Here is a 17,485-nt window from a genome sequence, read left to right on the forward strand (position 1 = left end):
AGAATCTCTTGGTTTAAAAGAGTTAAAGGATGAAAACACTGAAGAGCAAAGGGGGATTTAGAAAGAGGGATAATCTCCTGTAAAAGAAACTGAGTGAAAGTGAAAAGCCTCTGCAATGGGCGCCCTCTACTGTTTACTACTGGACCTGCACCTTTTATGTGTGAATATGTTAGTGTGCACATGCATTACATACCCCTAGCGTGTGACTCGCTTTTACATTCAGTTGTGGTAACACTGTTGTTGTGGTGAAGATGCAGTTTGCATTTTCAGTACAACAGAACTAATTCTGTTTTGTTTGAACCTGTTCTGTTGCTTCCCACAATAAACAATGTTATCATTCCAACTGAGATTAAATGTTGCTGTAAAAATAAAAGCACTAAAATATCCCAAGATGCAAAAATGAAATCTTCCGCAATACCTTTGTCTTTTTTTTTGTTTTATTTTTTTCTGGGGGTTTTGAAAAACAAAACAATCCTCCAATACTGAAATACAGAAGTACTTCTAAATACTGAGGTGGGGCTCGGCTTCAGCAGACTCTGCAGTTCTTTGTGCGATGAACTCAGGACCGGAGGACTTTCACTTTAACCCGCTACTGCATGAGAATCTCTGTGTAACTATGTGTCAGTGTTTCAGTGTGTCACTGTTGTCCTGTAAAAATACTTCTGATTTACAGTTTTATTTTCTGAGGGTGCACAAAACACTTTCAGCATTGACTGAATGGAGTGAAACCTGCAGAAGGATGTTGATCTGAAGTGATGTGCAGGATGCAGGACTGAGCATCACAATCTGAATATTTTCATTCAGCCCTGGTTTAGAAAAAAATTACGAAAGTTACATCTGTGGTACAAGATTAGAAAAAAAAAAAAAAAAGCACCAAAGTGCTGAGTTTGTCTTCTTCTGCTCTTCTTCCTCCTCTTGCTGCTTCTTCTTCTTCTTTGCCCCTTCTCATCATTGTTCTTCATCCTCCTCCTCCTCCTCTCTTTTTTCTTCTTTTACACTGTCCAGGTAAAGGGCTTTTAAAGGCCATTTGAATCATGTCTCTGTGATATGCTAAGTCACCCGGTGTTCTGCTCTCTGCGTCTCTATGTCAGTGGCTGTTCAGGTGTTATTCTGGGTTTTGCTTTCATTCCAGTCCTGTTCACTTGTGTGGTTTCATTGTGGTGCAGTTGTAACACCATCACTGTCCTTGGAAACAAAATGTTAAACCTTGACCTCCGTCTTGCTTGTAACTTGGGGACAAAGTGAATAATTATTCTCCTGTTCTTCCTATTGATTTGCTTTTCTTCCCATCATTCCCTGTGACTGCTTCTCCCTTGTGAGTATATGTTGGGATAACGCCTTCGTTGTAGATACTGAACTGTAAATAGTTTTTAAATGTACAAATGGTTTGGTTCTGTTTTCACATTTTACACCACGATCCCTTCTGTCATGTAAATGGTCCAACGGAGACTGGTTTTATATTGCGTTACCACTGTATGTCCAGTTGGTTTCATTTGGCTGGGCGGTGGATGCACTTCTATCATTCTCCTCCTGTCTCATCCATGTGATGCTGAAAATCAACTATAACAAACTGAGCCTTGACTTTTGATTATCAGCAGTTATAAGTAAACTCATTAATTGCGAGATGATGAAGAATGATGTTCGGACCACCCTGTTTATTATTATTATTATTATTATTATTATTATTATTGCCATTGTTACTGCGCATGAATTTATATGGACCTAAAATATGATAAACATTGTGATTCTAAAACCTAATTGTCTTCCTGTCTCTCACTGTTCCAGCCTGCATTATTTGTGTCCACAAACAAGATACATGATACCACGATACCACAACTTAAGCTAAATACTACAGTCAGATCAGATACTATATTGTGCTTATTCCAGTATTCAGCCTGGACGTTAAATCTGCAGGTATTGTAGATCAGCATAGATCAATAGGAAATGAGAAATTGCGGCAAAGAAATGTAAAGCTAGAGTTAGGGTTATTCCGAAATAGTCACAATTCTAGAAAAAGAAATGGCCGAGATCCATATAAAAACTTGTTTATCTGTGGTTTGTGTTTATATTTGAAATACTGTTTGGATACTCACATATTGATGATGATTCAATCTGAGCCTTACAGGAATGTAACAAATTTAAAATAAATAAAATTCAGGTTGGAATAAACAAATGAAAAGTTTAAATCATATTAACTATCAACATGTTAAGTCTATTTATAGGACACCTAGGGCGATATAGTCAGCAACGATTACATCTCGACACATGATAAGAACACTGCATCAGGTTGTCTGGTTGGCTTTGCGCTGAGTCCCTATGTAATCAGAGCTGAATTTATGGATCGGGTCCACTTCTTCTTCTTCTTCTTTTTTGTTGCTTCTTATTATCTCTAACTGATCTTGTGCGTCTCTGAATCAGGCCCCTCCATATTTGTCATGTTCTTTCTCTCTCTCACCCTTTCGGTCTCGCTTGTCTTCTCCGCTGCTTCTCTTTTGTTCTTTAATTTGTCTCCGCTGATATTTCCAGTCCAGTGACTTCATAAACAAAGTGCATAGACTGTAATGCTGTGCACTAATCTCCTTTCTGCCAGAAACTAATCATGACCGGGACCAGCTCATTAAAAGCCATTGTTCACTTTTCTTTCTCCGCCACAAAGACGACCGGCTCTGCTGCTGATAACTTCAACAGAACGGCGACTTCCCATTTTCTTTATAACAGTGAATTAAAAGTCAGAGAGTGCTACGCTTGGCTGGGGTGGAAACCTAATGCAGATGATAAATGCAGTCGGTTTGAGGAGTTCATGAGGGAAGGAAAAGGTATTGTTGCTCTTTCTCCAACTAAAAAAAATCCAAACTGACAAATTGTGATAATAAATGCTTTTATTATTTTAGATTTTTTTTTTTTGTCACAGTGAAGCACCAGACCCTGGTTAACCCATGCACACAATCAAAGACCCAGCACGTGCTCTTGAGCTCAAACTTTAAATACATGACTGAGTTCCCTTTATCGTCGCATGTTTTGGTGTTTTTGACATATTTCAAACGTCAGACCAACAACTCACTTTCCTTAAATCAGTTACACAAATCACAAGCCTTCTTCAATCACGTCATATTCTCATGCGTTTGCACAGAGAGACTGGAAATATGTGCAGGACCATTGGAAACTTATACTGGGCCAAAGCGGTTACACCAAAGGTTTGCAAGAATTGAAACTGCACTCTCGCCTTTGCACGTTTGTGGACAAGATACTCAGGTCTTTATTTGAGAGACAGAAAGTAGCATTAACAAAGTGTAAATTCCTGGAATGCAGTGCACCGTCACAGCTCCACTATGCTGTTTATTATGTATACAGTACATATACTGGTTGCATTCACTTTCATAATAATTTCCATTTAATCGATCAGAGTTCCGTACCTAAAAATGGACTCAGCTCATAAATCGTCATCGTCATTGGATAATGTAAATGGTTGCACTATTCTTTTTGTTTATTTATTAAACATTGTGTTTCTTTTGTTGCCTCTTATTGTTTACATGATGTCTTGCTGGTGCTGTGTGGACTCGCTGACCACCTGAGGAGGCAAAGAAAGAGATAAGACATCGATTAAAGAAGTAAAAAACAACAATTATGCTAGTTCTATAGATATGATAGGTGAGAGTATTCTCTATCAACAGTGACAATACTGAGAGTATTGATGTTCACCTCTTGAGTGCAGGTTTTGTTTGTGCTGTGTGTGTGTGTGTGGGGGGGGGGGGGCACAGTGAGCACTGACAGTGGAGTGTTGCTCTCTATGTTAAAGTGTCCATACTGGGTCGATGCAAACTACCAGATTTATTGCGTTCAGATAGAAACTCTAGACGTTGCTGCAGTTTTGATCTCAACTCAGAAAAGTGTTATCTCTCTTTCCGTGTTATCCAACACAGCTGTAAACTTTGGCCTATCGCAGACGGAGATGCAGGTGGACAATAGATCACAGTTAACAGAGGTGTTTCCTTTTCAAATCTGGTAGTTTGCAGAAATCTAGTGAACTGGTGTCAAAGGGGAGGTGGGAACCAGACTTACACACTGGGCACTAGCGCCCTGGCTCAGAGCATACTTCATCTGCGTGAGAATATACACAGCAACAAATCAACAACAACCCACTGGATCCATTTTGTGTCATTTCTTCATAAATGAACAACGGTTTTATCAAATGGTGTGCTGCAAGGTTGTGTGCATGTCTGATGAGACTCTGGGATGCCTGTGCATGGACCTCCTCACATTCTAAGATACATGCTGAGACGTATATGTTGTGAATATATGAGTGTGCTCATACCTCTCCATCGCGGGTCTCAATGGTCTTGATGAGAACAGTTTTCTTGGAGTGAACCTCTGATGAGCGTTGATGCTGGGACTCGGGACTGGTCTCTGCAAGAACACATTCCCTCAGCTCTTATTCTCGTACATTAAACTCACAGTTCCACTGAACTGTGCTTTACAGACACGTGTGTCGCTACCAGAGGTTTAATAAGCATTGAAGATAATGACATGCTTTGCACTTTATGGGGTCAGCCATCAATAAACTCATATTCATAAATACAGACTTTAAGAAAGGTGTCGACAGAGCAATTGCTCACTACATCTGTAAATACATTTGTTTGTCGATGTGTGGCTTTGTGATGGTTGCCTCTGTGAATCACAGGGCTGGTGAGGTTTGATACATCACATATCACCACACAGTGGTCAGAATGTGACGCTGCAGATATGCAACAATTAATACTCTCAAAATGGCAACTACCATATACAGTCACGTGCTATAATAAGTCCTTTTGTATCTAATCTGGAACAAAAATGGATTTTTGTGTTTTATTTGGATAAAAGAATGTGTGGTTTTTACCTCTGAATCCAATGGTGGAATAAGAAGTCTGGACAGGTCCAGTGGTGGTGATCCTGTGAAGAGGAGGAACATTCAATGCAGAATTAATATATGCATATATACAAGTTACACATATCAGTGAGTAAAGTACGATTATGATATCGGCTTGGGACAAAAACTGCCTGACTTCACAGCACGCAAACACACACCTGCTCTCCTCTCCCTCCAGCAGCTTCCTGTAGGTGGCAATTTCAATATCAAGGGCCATCTTCACGTTGAGGAGGTCCTGGTACTCTCTCAGGTGGCGAGCCATATCATCCTTAAAATCAGAAAATAATTTATTCAAATACACTTCTTAAACAAAATGATTCTATATGTTACTGTTCCCAGTCAGTGATGCAGCAGTTAAATCCATGAGCTCCCGTTAATGATTATCCCCAGAGTGAGCATTAACCTGAATTGAGTCGTTTCATGGACTAAGGAGTAAGTGTAAAACCTCTGATTACCTTCATCTTGTTGATGTCTTCCTCCAGCCTTGTGATGGTATCCTGGAAACCAGAGGCTTCACGGCCCATGCGATCCTCCATATCTCTCATCTGGCGCAGCAGAGACTCATTCTGGAGGAGAGGTGACACATGAAGTTAATAGTGGGGAAAGTGTTGCCCGAAAATAGATTAAGAGAGAGATAGACAGAAGAGAAAAAGACAGCATGTTTATAACCAGAATAAGAAATGAACTAAGTGCATTAAATGAAGAAGTTACTCACGGTGCCCTTCAGTGAGTCGATCTCACAGGTGTAGGACTGGATCTGGTGTCTGTACTCCATGCTCTCCTGTTTGGACTGACGCAGTGCATCGTTGTTCTTGTTCACAGCCTGGCTCAAGTCAGTCACCTGAGTGGAGAGAGGACAAAGTTACAGCAGTTGCAATAGGAGCCAAAATAGACTATCACTCTCTGTCTGTGTCTGTGTGTGTGTGTGTGTCTGTGTGTGTGATATATGGACTGTACTTGTGCTTCCACCACACCTTAGACTTGTACCATTCCTCAGCCTCTGAGATGTTCTTGGCGGCGATGCCCTCGTACTGCATGCGGATGTCCCTCAGAGCAGCGGTCAGGTCGGGCTTGGACATGTCCATCTGGACCTGGACCTGGGTCTCCTGCATCTGGCCCTGCAGCTCATGGATTTCCTGAGAGATGACAATAAGGCACTTTTCATTAAACATGTATATTGATATTAATGCTAAAAATGAAAGAATGATTTGTGTTGGGTTTAAGAGAAAAAGAAACAGAGCAAAGATATAATTTAAAGGACCAGTGTGTCGAATTTACTGACATCTAGTGGTGACATTGCATATTGCAACCGTATGGATAGCTTTCCCCTCAGACATCTCATGTAACAGAAAAAACTGCCCCCCCCCCCCCCAATCCTACACACTGAAGCTTTAAACCTTCTCTGTCCCATAATCAAAAACACTTTGAAACTATCTTGAAATGGACTATAGAACAATGTATGGTCTATGTAATAAAAGTAACATTAATCAAATATAAGTATCAATCCAAAATAACCGAGTATCTGATCTGTGAAGTTAAAAAACTGATTGGCCTCACTCAGCTGTCCTCCAGTCGGACCAAACTATAAAAATAGCTTTGCATCTGTTCACATGCACACACATATGCACACACACACACACACACACACAGACACAACAGCTGACATGCTCTCTTCAACCTATCAGCAACTCCGCATTTCTGAGAGGTCAGAGTGGAGGCAGGGAAGACAAAATGACAGGAGGGGACCTGAGGTGGGCCAGCATGTGTCTGAGTGGCTGTCTTTTGATGTCTGAAAGCGAATCTGCACAAATGTCTGTGTTGCACACACTGAATTGCTCTGTAGAGGAGCTAAATGAACGAGTGCCAGCGATAGAGCTGAGAGAAAATGAGTGGGAGAATGTGTGCATTGTGTGAGTGTGCATTATAAATACATTTTAATATTAACGGGCGTGTTTCAGTGTGAAACATTTGATCCCCCGACGAGCTGCGTGCCGACAGAGGCTCAGGTCTGAAGTTGAGGAGCTGCTATATGATACGGCACACACCCCTTACATGCATAGCACATAGATATATTACTGTAGGCGTGTCTCGGTGGAGACAGCCGGATAAGATTTACAGTCGGATCAACGAACCTCCTCATGGATCTTCTTGAGGAAGGCGATCTCCTCCTGCAGACTCTCAATCCGTCTCTCCAGGTCCAGCCTGGCCAGAGTGGCATTGTCTACGTCCTGGACGCAAACACAAAACAGACACACAATTACAGTGACAACCACCAGGAAAAGTAAGAGAGTGCAGTCAAGGGATTGACGAGAGGGATTAAATTGGCTAAGAAGGAGGGTATCCACTGGAGAATGAGACTGAACAAAATGTTTTACTTTGAACATTGAGGAGAAAACCACTGAATATATGCAGGAGTGAAATTATGGAAATGGGAGACATACGGCTCTGAAAGCAGACAGGTTGCTCTCAGCCTCTTCCTTCTGATGAACCTCCTCTTGCAGTCTGCGGAGATCAGGAGTCGTAGAGATTGTGGAAAAGAGAAAAAAACAGAAAACAGTGGAGTTGAAACATAAGCTATTTACAAACAACTTTGTGCGTCCTCTCCAGAGACCAATTACAGATAAACTAGTGGCAACCTCTCTACAACCTTCTGCCCTCTGATCTGACACATTGCAATCCTACATTTATTTTTTTTACAAGCACCCGTGCACACACAAACTCTTTCACCCTTGTGCAGTTGCTCTTTGAGGCCTAGAGCTTCGGCGCAGCTGCTCTCACAATGTCAGAAGGGTGACGGTGACAAAGGAGCAGGAGGCTGCCCTTGGCTGCTGCTGTTTCCAGAATTAACATTTCAGTGTTCACCCTGAACAACTGGGAACTGGAAGTTGTAGACAGTGAGATGTAGGTCCGGGTGTGTAGGGGGGGGGGGGGGGGGGGGGCACTGCTTGGTCATCTCTGCTTATTCAAATGTTTGTGAAATGTTCTTTTGAATATTTTCCCAGAAGAGCACTTTTAACATACCGTGTGGTAAAACGTATGTATTTATTCACATAAGTTGGCATTGATGGACACCACTTAGCATATTATACATATTAAACCTCCACAGACCATATTTACATTAAACTTCTCACCTGTGCTGTTCCCTTTAATATTCCTGAAGTCCTTAGTTGTTTAATTTAAATTGACAATGAAGTTGTATGTGTGTGTGTGTGTGTGTGTGTGTGTGTGTGTGTGTGTGTGTGTTTGTGGTTGGCAAATACATTTTTTTTTGCGTTTGGTCGGGACAGCAAAGAGGGGAGAAATGAAATTGGTCGGATAACACTTTTCTATATGTAATTTGTGGTTCATCCTATGGGTGAATGTGTGAGTCTGCAGGCATGCATTGAAACTGTTGGCAGGCAGGATTATTTTTTGATCTCCTTCAGAGCAGCAGGTGCTTCACTCTGTGCTGCAGGCAACTCAATTTAAAAAGGGCTGATAAAGAGAAAGTGTGTGAGTGAGTGTGTGTGTGTGTGTGTATGTGTGTGTGTGTGCTTACATGTAAACTTAAAATCAAGTGATGTTGCTCGCTGTTGCAGTGACAGAAATTCTAAATTCATAGAGCTGACCTAGTAGCTACAAATAGGCAATTCAGAGTTACACCCACTTCACAGCTCTCTTTCTAACACACACCCACTCACACGCACACTCCCACACACACTCACAAACAGACACTGACACACACACACACACACACACACACACACACACAGATATACATGTAACGGGCTGTCTGGCTCTGGCTACTAGTCTTCCTGTCTGTCACTTGTGTCGCTGTCTGTCTTCCTGAAACTTTCCCCGTCCATCTGTCTCAACTTCATTTCTGAGTCTCTCTCTCTCTCTCTCTCTCTCTCTCTCTCTCTCTCTCTCTCTCTCTCTCTCTCTCTCTTTCTCTCTCTCTTCACTTTTTTCTGTTACATCTCTTGTGAATAAATTACAAAACACTCCGCTTATCCTCAAATCTCTTCTTCGTTAACTTGTTTTTACTGTACACCACATAAAAAACTGGTGAGTGACAATGGAAGCCAGATGTACCTTTTTAAAATCTTCCTTTGCATTGATTACTAACAACTGACAAAAACACTGAATTTACGCAGAACAGGTGCAAGATAAGTTTTCTCTTCCCAAACTTCTGGAAACAACCAAATGAATCAACCGGTGAAGGAACCATAAGACTTTATTATTTAATACGGATGTAAAATGTCTGCAACTTTAAAAGTTCAAACATCTTTCTGAGCTAGCGCCAGCCCCTGGTTAAGTGCGTCTCTCTTCTGTGCTCTCTCTTTTTATAAACCCTGAAAGATATCAGCATCACCTTCACATTAGAGCTGAGAAAAATACACCTTTCTGTCATTAATCCATTCATCCACACAATCGATGCGACAAAGGTTACCTCATCTTCACTTTCTGCAGGTCATCTGCCAGGTTGTCTCTCTCCACCTCCACGCGGGCGCGCTGGTTGGAGATGGCCTCTATCTGCCTCCTCAGCTCCCTCATTTCCTCCTCGTAGATGTCGGACACGCGCCCGGGCCCCTCGCGGCCCCTCAGCTTCTCGATCTCCACCGTCAGGGCCCCATTCTGCTGCTCCAGGAAACGCACCTTCTCGATGTAGCTGGCAAAGCGGTCGTTGAGGTGCTGGAGCTCGGCCTTCTCGTTGGTCCTTGTGTTGAGGAAGTCCTGGTTCATGGCGTCGGCCAGGTTGAAGTCGAGCTTCTCGCCGGAGTAGGTGCGCATGGCTGAGGAGGAGGCGTACCCTGCCCCTCCAGCACCAGAGGACACCCTGTAGCTGGAATAAGCGGGCATGGCGGAGCTCTTGGCCTCGTAGACTCTGCTTGACATGTGGCTTGAAGAGCTGCGGCCTCCTCCTCCTCCAGAGGAGAAGTGGGAAGACATCGGAGTTGAACCGACGCCTGAGCCGAAGGTGCGGCGGTACGAGGAGGCCGACTGGGCTGATGAGGCGAAGGACTTGCTCATGGCTGGTTCACTGTTTGGTTTGGCTTGTGGTGTTGATGGAGCGGCTTGAGGTGCTGAGACCCAACTGTCCCACTGGGCAACTGGGAGGGAGAGTAAGTGAAGAGATGTCGGGTGCGGAGCAGAGCTATTTGTAGAGCTACCACACCCACGCACGCCCCAAGCCCTCCTCCCTGTCCTCCCACCTTCTCCATTCACCCAATTCTGTACACCCCCTACTCCACACCCCTCCGTTCCACCCTATTCTCCTTTCAGAAGGCCAAACATGAAGAAGTTCGGGTCGGAGTCCCAAGGCTTCTTGAGTCGGAGCACAACTCGAGTCTCATTTTTTAATCATCTCGGCATCATTTTGCCTCCTTTTCATAAAAGTGATCTAATCCTCTTCCGTCGACTTGACAAATTGATTTCAAATCCATTTGTATCACATGATGTCGGGTATAAATGAATGCTTCTTGTATGAGCTGGCTCCTCTTTAATTTCAGGAAAGTTAATAATACCGAAAGTGCATTTTTGTAATCAGTTCATTGCTCTCTCCTGATAAGTCATCCATTTTCCTACGAGCCTTTCCTCTAAATCTCCTCCCCCTTGTCAGACTCTCATTCCTCTCGCCCCTTGTCACTCCTGTTGCCAGGACCTGGATTCAGCTGTCGAAGGGGTCTGGTTTCAACAGCGGCCTTGTGTGTGCATGTTTGTGTGTGTGTGTTTGCTTGGATGGAGACCCGACTGAGTGAGTGAGCAAGTCAGTCAGTATCTGTATTTGTGTTGGAAGTTGGATTTTACCTAAACATGAGCCGGCTAATCATTGCTGTAGCTTCACGTCGCCTCAGGACATTCACTGTCATTCAGCTTGATTTCATCCTTGTGGAGCCACAGAACATAAACGCATATGGTCTATCTTCCTCTTCTCGGATTCCCTCTCCATTTCACAACCTTCAAATGACCATGAACATATCCAAGCATGTGATACGGATGTTTAGCATCGTCCCAATGCCGCCACATCAGAACTGATTATGCCGTGTTTGATTTACTGCTCCGCCGTAGAGTTGCAATAGAGTTATGTATCTGCCCTTGGTTACATAAGCAGCAGAGCGGGTTAGCCGATAGAGCCGCTGCCAGGAAGGTCACACATTCCATTTTGCTATAAGGGCTCTTTCTCTGTAGTTACTCACAACATGAGTGAGCGCAGTAATGTGCACATCCTCCTTTCAGTCACTGGTTACATGCTACATTTTAGTTTCTTTTTATAATGTTGCATATGAATCAGTGAACTATGTGTATATTCCTCAATTTGAGATACATCATGTTTTCACATGGATAGAGTTAGTATAGGTAGAATGTTGCAGATGTTTAATTACACATCCAGCACATACACAACTAAATTAGTTTTATTTTCCTGATTTCTTTTCTGCTCTAGTCATCACTTCCTTATTTTGATGCATGACTTGATTTATAAGTTAGTTTCTTATACTCCATCTGTCTATTGTTTGGTGCTGGGCGGTTAGCACAATTAATGGAGCTCCCTGGGGGTAAAAAGAAATGGCCGCCTCATGATAGAAACATGGCTGAGCAGCTCAAGCTGAATCTAATTTTTAGAAAATGTGTGGGCCATATAAACCATTCACAGTTTAAAGTTAGTTAAGATTAAAAAGAAACTCTATGTAGTTGAATGGGTAGATAATTCCTTGATTACATTTTTCACATTATATCTTATCCATGTCTTGCACGTGCTCCAATTTTCCAAAGAACAGTCTTAGCGAAGTTGACCTTTGACCTTATTGGACATACTTTACCATTTCATTGACATTTTGGAAGAAATTGTGTCCTAATCAGTGAATGAATTCTTGAGATATTTCCATATGCATGTTTTGTTGGGTCACAGTGACATAAAACTTTACATATGCACCCCCAAGGTGGACGATTGTGCCTAAATAATGAAATTCCAGATGCTCCTGATGTATTGCGTTACCAACAATGGAATGGATGTGAGGTAACACATGAATTTGACCTTCGACTGCCAAAATCTCATCAGTTAATTTTTTTGTTTTGACAGATTTAAAGCAAATCCCTCAAGGTGACCACAGAGAGAACCATGGGTTAGGTTGAGCAGCCAGTGATGTATGGGTAAGCAGATGAAAGAAGTGTAGGCATATGCGCAAGTCTCTTGTGTAAAAAAATCTGTGTGTGTATACGTGTGTGTGTGTGTGTATGTGTTTGAGGGTTAATGAATGCTTGTGGTCTATAACCGACAGACATGACTCGTGAGGAATCTCTCCCCTTCGCTGTGTCACAAGACCTGCACCTCTACTTCTGTGTGGTGCTAAATGCTCCTCTGAGAGCTGAATAGACCCAGAGCATTTAGCTGAATTCCTACACAAGTCAGACATTGAAGCGCCCTGCACCATCACACAGGGGTTTTCAGTTCCCCCTCTTGTTGGGTTAACGCTGGAACAAGCTATATACTGGTGAGGTCACAAGAATCTGTGGACCAATACGAATAAAAACGGGGTAAGGTCATCCCACACGCACACAAACCTGAGACAAGGTTCCACCAGGCAACAGTGGAATCACCTGCATGGGTGGTCCATTGGTTGGTCAAAGCTTTATTTACAATCCAATCTTAACAACAGGCATACGTCACATGACATACGTCAAATCGTACAAACACATTCTGCTGAAACGCCAAGTTTTTAAACCTTCAACATTTCTGACTGCCATCAAACAGGAAACATTGTGTTAATGCACAGTGCGTGTGTCCAAGTGTGTGTGTGTGGGAGTTGGAGGGGCCGTCGTGTGGGGTCATGCATGTATTTGCGTTTCAAAAAGCAGTGCTTGTGTGTGTGCGTGTGTGTGTGTTTGTGTCAGCTGCTACTGGTGTCAGCGCTATTTTTAGCTCTTCCCGTATGAACTCTGTTGTCCAGTCACTTTCCCAAAGGATCATGGGAGTGAACACAGAGCCTGATACCCACAATAAAAATAAAAAGAATTAGGCAGCTATTACTGAGATCCCCCGTATAAATATAACCGCTGACAATCAAACTCTGGTGTCTAATGTCAAAGGAAAATAAGATTTGACCATAGAATTAAACCTGCAGCCCAGAACCAATCTACGTATGGCACATCTTTTTTTGTAGCAGCTAAGAGAGAAGCTATCGTTAAACACAATGCGACACAATTGAGAGTTGTATGCATTTAAAAAAATCCATTTTCAAACATCTTTAACTTTAAAAATGTTTGAGGAGTTCGTCATTTTCCCTGAAAGATAAAACAGCAAAAACATGAAATCCATTATCTATTACGCTTATCTTTTGAGAGTCAGCAGACACGTCTTCCTCGTTTCCCTCACGTATGTTGTCTTGGTTCCTATTTCATTGTGACATGACTGTTGACTTTGCCCACTGCAAAAACATGGCATCAAGTTTTCCAACCTAAAATTAAATGAATAAATATTTGTTCCCTATCTTAAAGTATAATTTCTACTTTATTTTGTATCTCTAAATCATAAAAACAAGGATTTTGCTTTGGTGATTTGTTGCTTCACGATAAACACGGTAATTCAAAATATACAGCAACTGTGAGTTTAGCATATTTACATTTCGTAATATAACTACACAATAAAAGAATCAGACAAAGCATTGGCACACATTCATTTAAAGGTGTCCACAGAGACAACAGATTTTATGTTAACGGGTCAGTGGTGTAGGTAGGTGCCTAGCAATGGAGTGCTTGGTTTATTTTATTTCTATTTATTTATGTGAACCCCGAAATGAATGTTGAATTAAGAGGATATGCGTCCTTTATCCTTATACATCATCAGACCATGACTTTTCTTATTCCACCACTACAGGCCCAGGTGTTCAGGGAAACATCCCTGAATAACCTTGAACGGAAATACTGGTGTTGACGTCGGTAAACATAAGTTCTGCGGTTACCACTGCTCAACTTTGGCCTTAAAAAATCTGGCACGTGGCCTCTCCGCTGATGATGACTTACTTTCAAAGGGTTCCAACACCAGTTTCTGAGTCACATCCTCAAACCGAAGCTCTGAACCATTTCCCATCCCACCGCACTCATGCAGCAGGAATGATGAGGGGCCTTTTCACTGTGTCAGATGATGTGAAATTACACGACGTGAGCATGGTGTGACTGGACTGGGTGAACCGTCTATACGACTGGCACGCTCATCCAGGAGTTTCCCGCAGCTGAAGGCCACCAGATCTTGAGCCCAGGGCGGAGAGTGAGCGACCTGCTAGTTGCCTGACAACCGCAGACACACAAGCAACACCTGACCCGGGACACAGGAAAAAAAATAGTCTTAAATTAGCCGGCGGATTCCGGCACGGCTGAGAAAACAGTGATCAAATAGACATAGACACATATATACGCACCAAGTCTGAGAATATCAACAGCGCATAGCAGCCAAACCCAACTCAGCCATGTCATGATTCTATTTTGAAAATAGGATGCAATGTTTCAGTCTAAAAATAACAGCAGATATAATCTCAAGTTTGCACTAGTTAAAAGCTAATTAGCCAAATTGAAGATTTATATGAAAGGGATCTATTGACACAATTTGAATGTAAAATGATCCTAGTGATGTTTTCACTTGTGAGTTATGATCTAAATTGTACAAATTGTTGTTTTCTTTAACTTAGAATGGACCCTTCATATTTACATCTGGAGTGGGGCCTGTCTACAGAGGCCGCCATGTTCCTTTACAGTAGCCCAGACTGGACAAACTAAATACCTTTTGAGTTTTTATGAGAACTGAAGGCTACCACATGTTTTCTTTAATGTTTGGAAGAGGGGGGTGAAGTGAGGGGTGTACAGCTGCAACATGCAACTTCACCACTGGACGTCACTAAATTCTACACACTGAACCTTTAAGTGAAACACTGTCTCTAGTGAGTCAGAGAAAATCCACCAAATTATAATTTCATTTTAAAGCCCAGTCCTAATAATGAGATATTATCACTGCCATTTTTGTCTTGTATAAATGAAATGTATGACCTCTGCCAAAGAGGCTATGTGTTCACCTCTTGTGGGGAGGATAACACACAAAACATCTACCAAGTAAACAACTAAATTCTGTCTATTATATAATCCTGTCTTACTAACACATTTAAAGTGTGAGGTATTATGGGTAAAGTTGGGTACCAGCATGGGGGGCTCTGCTCTGAGGAATGCCGGGGCAGTAGTAGCCAAGCAGTGTGGATGACATGTTGGGAAATAGTTTGACAAAACTTTTTTTAACCACTGAACATGAGAAACGGAGAAACACAATCTGTGTGTTTTCACTAAACACAGTAAACTATACAGAGACACCTCTATATGGATTTTTGTATACAGTATTTTGGCATTAGTGTAATATAGTTACAGATGGTAAATTAAAGCTGGCAGCAGCAGATAATAATAGAATGTGATAATTACCATAGAATAACACTCACAGTGAGACACGGTGGAAAGGCTTGAATGTCTTAACGCAACTTAAATAGTGTCTATAGATCAGAGGTGTTCAGCTGGTTTCATCCTTCATAAACACTGAATGCCTGTAGCTCGGCAACCAACCAAACACGCTGGTACACACATGCCAGTGAGCTGAGCTGTGCTGAGCTGAGCTGAGCGTGACACAGGGACCAAAGGATGACAGTGGGAGAGTGAGGCAAAAAGAGTGGGTGAACATGGCTGTGTGGACAAAATTACTTTTTTCAACCATCGATCCCCTCAACTGGTTTACAGGGGTAAAGTTAGTGTTCAGTTTGGGTCAGGGGAATTTAAGTAGGGAATGTCAATCAGGTTTTCTCCTGTGTGTTTGTGCGTGTGCATATGTTTTGATTGCATGCAAGCGTGTAACATGCAACCAGAGACATTTGACGGACTTCGTTTACAAGGATCTGCTTTGGGGTCTATCTTTGGCGAGATACGATATCAAAAGCCAACACAATGTGCCTGAAATAGAGGCGAGGACATCAGAGAGAACCATGTGCTTCATGAGTCACGCCACCCAGTAAGGCCACTTCCTGTTCGATCCCAGTCACCTCAGAGTTTCATGAGGGGGATGATGAACAACTTGATATTATTCAGCAGATATGAACCTTCGGGAGGGTGAGCAACGATACTCCCACATCATTATCATTCCCTGGATACTGCCCATGCTCTGACAGGGATAGAAGCAAGATGTGAATAGTTAAACTAGTTATTGTTTCTCATACAATTATTATGTAATGTTTTGTCTGTTGAAATTAAATGTAATGATTCAAGTTATAAAAACCTTATAAATAAATCACATGCAAATAACATTCTATATTGAGTATATTTTATTAATGGAGGCACAGCGGGTTAGTTCAGTTTTATTTCAGTTTGCACCCTGGTTAGATGGATAACAGAGCATGTCTTTTTCGATATTATTTAGTGCTATTAAAAGACAGTACAAATATAGTTTTAATTTCAAATGTATCAACTCTATCATGAATTGTACTGAGCTCACAGAAAGTTAGCTGGTGTATAGACCGCAGTGGTTACACTTCATTTGAAGACTGTAAGCAGCCTGCCCCATGCTTTGGTTAAAACAGTCAGCAGAGGGCGCAATAGGACAATAAAATGAGACGAAGCTCTGACACTATTTTTCTCATGAGAGAAAAACAGGCTTTTCAATCAGAAAGGAGCAATTCACTTTCCAGCGTCCATGTTGGATTGAGGTACAAAAGGACAAAAGAAATACATTTTTTAAATCGGTGTCTAGTAAACAGGGATAAACCCTTTCTTGTAAATTAAAGGTTGTAATGGATTTAGTCAGTTTCATAATGAATAATCCCTTGAACTCATGAAAAGGAATAGGTTGATTGTTGTTCAATTAAAAACTGTTTGGCCTTTTGAACCAATAGGTGTGGTTCCTTCCTTCCATACATTTGAATGCGAGTTACAGCTCAAGATGTTTTTCATCTAGTTTATGATTTGTCTTAGTTGAATCACTCAAGTTAGTATGCAAATGTGATGTTTTCTATTGGGCTGTGTAGTTTACGATGTAAATTATATATTCAGTCTTATTGTAAACTTGAAGAGTTAAGTTTAATGTTAAATACATTGTTGTTTCATTATCAATTAAAGCACTTTTATTGGTATTTCATTCAAATATTTCCATGTGTAACATTACACTCAGTGCTGCATGTCCCCTTGCCAAGCAGTTAATTGGTTCCTACCTGCCGTTGTTTCACGTAGGACAGGTATGAGTGTTAAAGGGGGGGAGCAGCGTGAGAGGTCTGTTATGAATCCCGAGTTTTATTATGTTGGTGTTTGTTGAATGAAGACTGGAGCAGAATGAAACCCTGTGTTTATAAAACCGAAGTTGTGGGCCATTTTTTGTCAAAGATGTGTTGCTATAAAACTCATTTTGCTCTGTGGGTACAAACCAAGAAAATAAGGTTACACACGTCAGAGTTCTATTTCCAGACTCATCTGAACTAACTCTACGGGTTCACTTACATATACTTTATACTGAGGAGTAAGACACCTCTGCACACCTGCACAGCTGCTCGCACATTTTGCGCGCCTGCATGCACGTCTCTGAATAATGAA

General features: G+C 41.8%; 1 protein-coding gene across 2 annotated transcripts; it reads right to left on the reverse strand.

The window, feature by feature from the left end:
* Positions 1 to 3,224: 3,224 nt before the first annotated feature.
* Positions 3,225 to 10,015, reverse strand: desma (desmin a). 2 transcript variants are annotated; one of them, XM_062402416.1, is made up of 11 exons: positions 9,336 to 10,015; positions 7,345 to 7,405; positions 7,036 to 7,131; positions 5,878 to 6,039; positions 5,619 to 5,744; positions 5,359 to 5,469; positions 5,062 to 5,171; positions 4,874 to 4,926; positions 4,313 to 4,404; positions 4,060 to 4,098; positions 3,225 to 3,568 (listed from the first exon to the last, which is right to left on the reverse strand). In XM_062402416.1, the coding sequence occupies exons 1-11, from the start codon at positions 9,914 to 9,916 to the stop codon at positions 3,527 to 3,529; spliced, it is 1,473 nt and encodes a 490-aa protein (XP_062258400.1). In that variant the 5' UTR covers positions 9,917 to 10,015; the 3' UTR covers positions 3,225 to 3,526. The 2 variants fall into 2 exon arrangements, with proteins under 2 accessions (XP_062258400.1, XP_062258401.1); XM_062402417.1 differs by lacking the exon at positions 4,060 to 4,098 and having other exon boundaries at positions 9,336 to 10,014.
* Positions 10,016 to 17,485: the final 7,470 nt, after the last annotated feature.

This window comes from Platichthys flesus, chromosome 13 (assembly GCF_949316205.1).
Source record: "Platichthys flesus chromosome 13, fPlaFle2.1, whole genome shotgun sequence".
NCBI classification, from domain to species: domain Eukaryota; kingdom Metazoa; phylum Chordata; class Actinopteri; order Pleuronectiformes; family Pleuronectidae; genus Platichthys; species Platichthys flesus.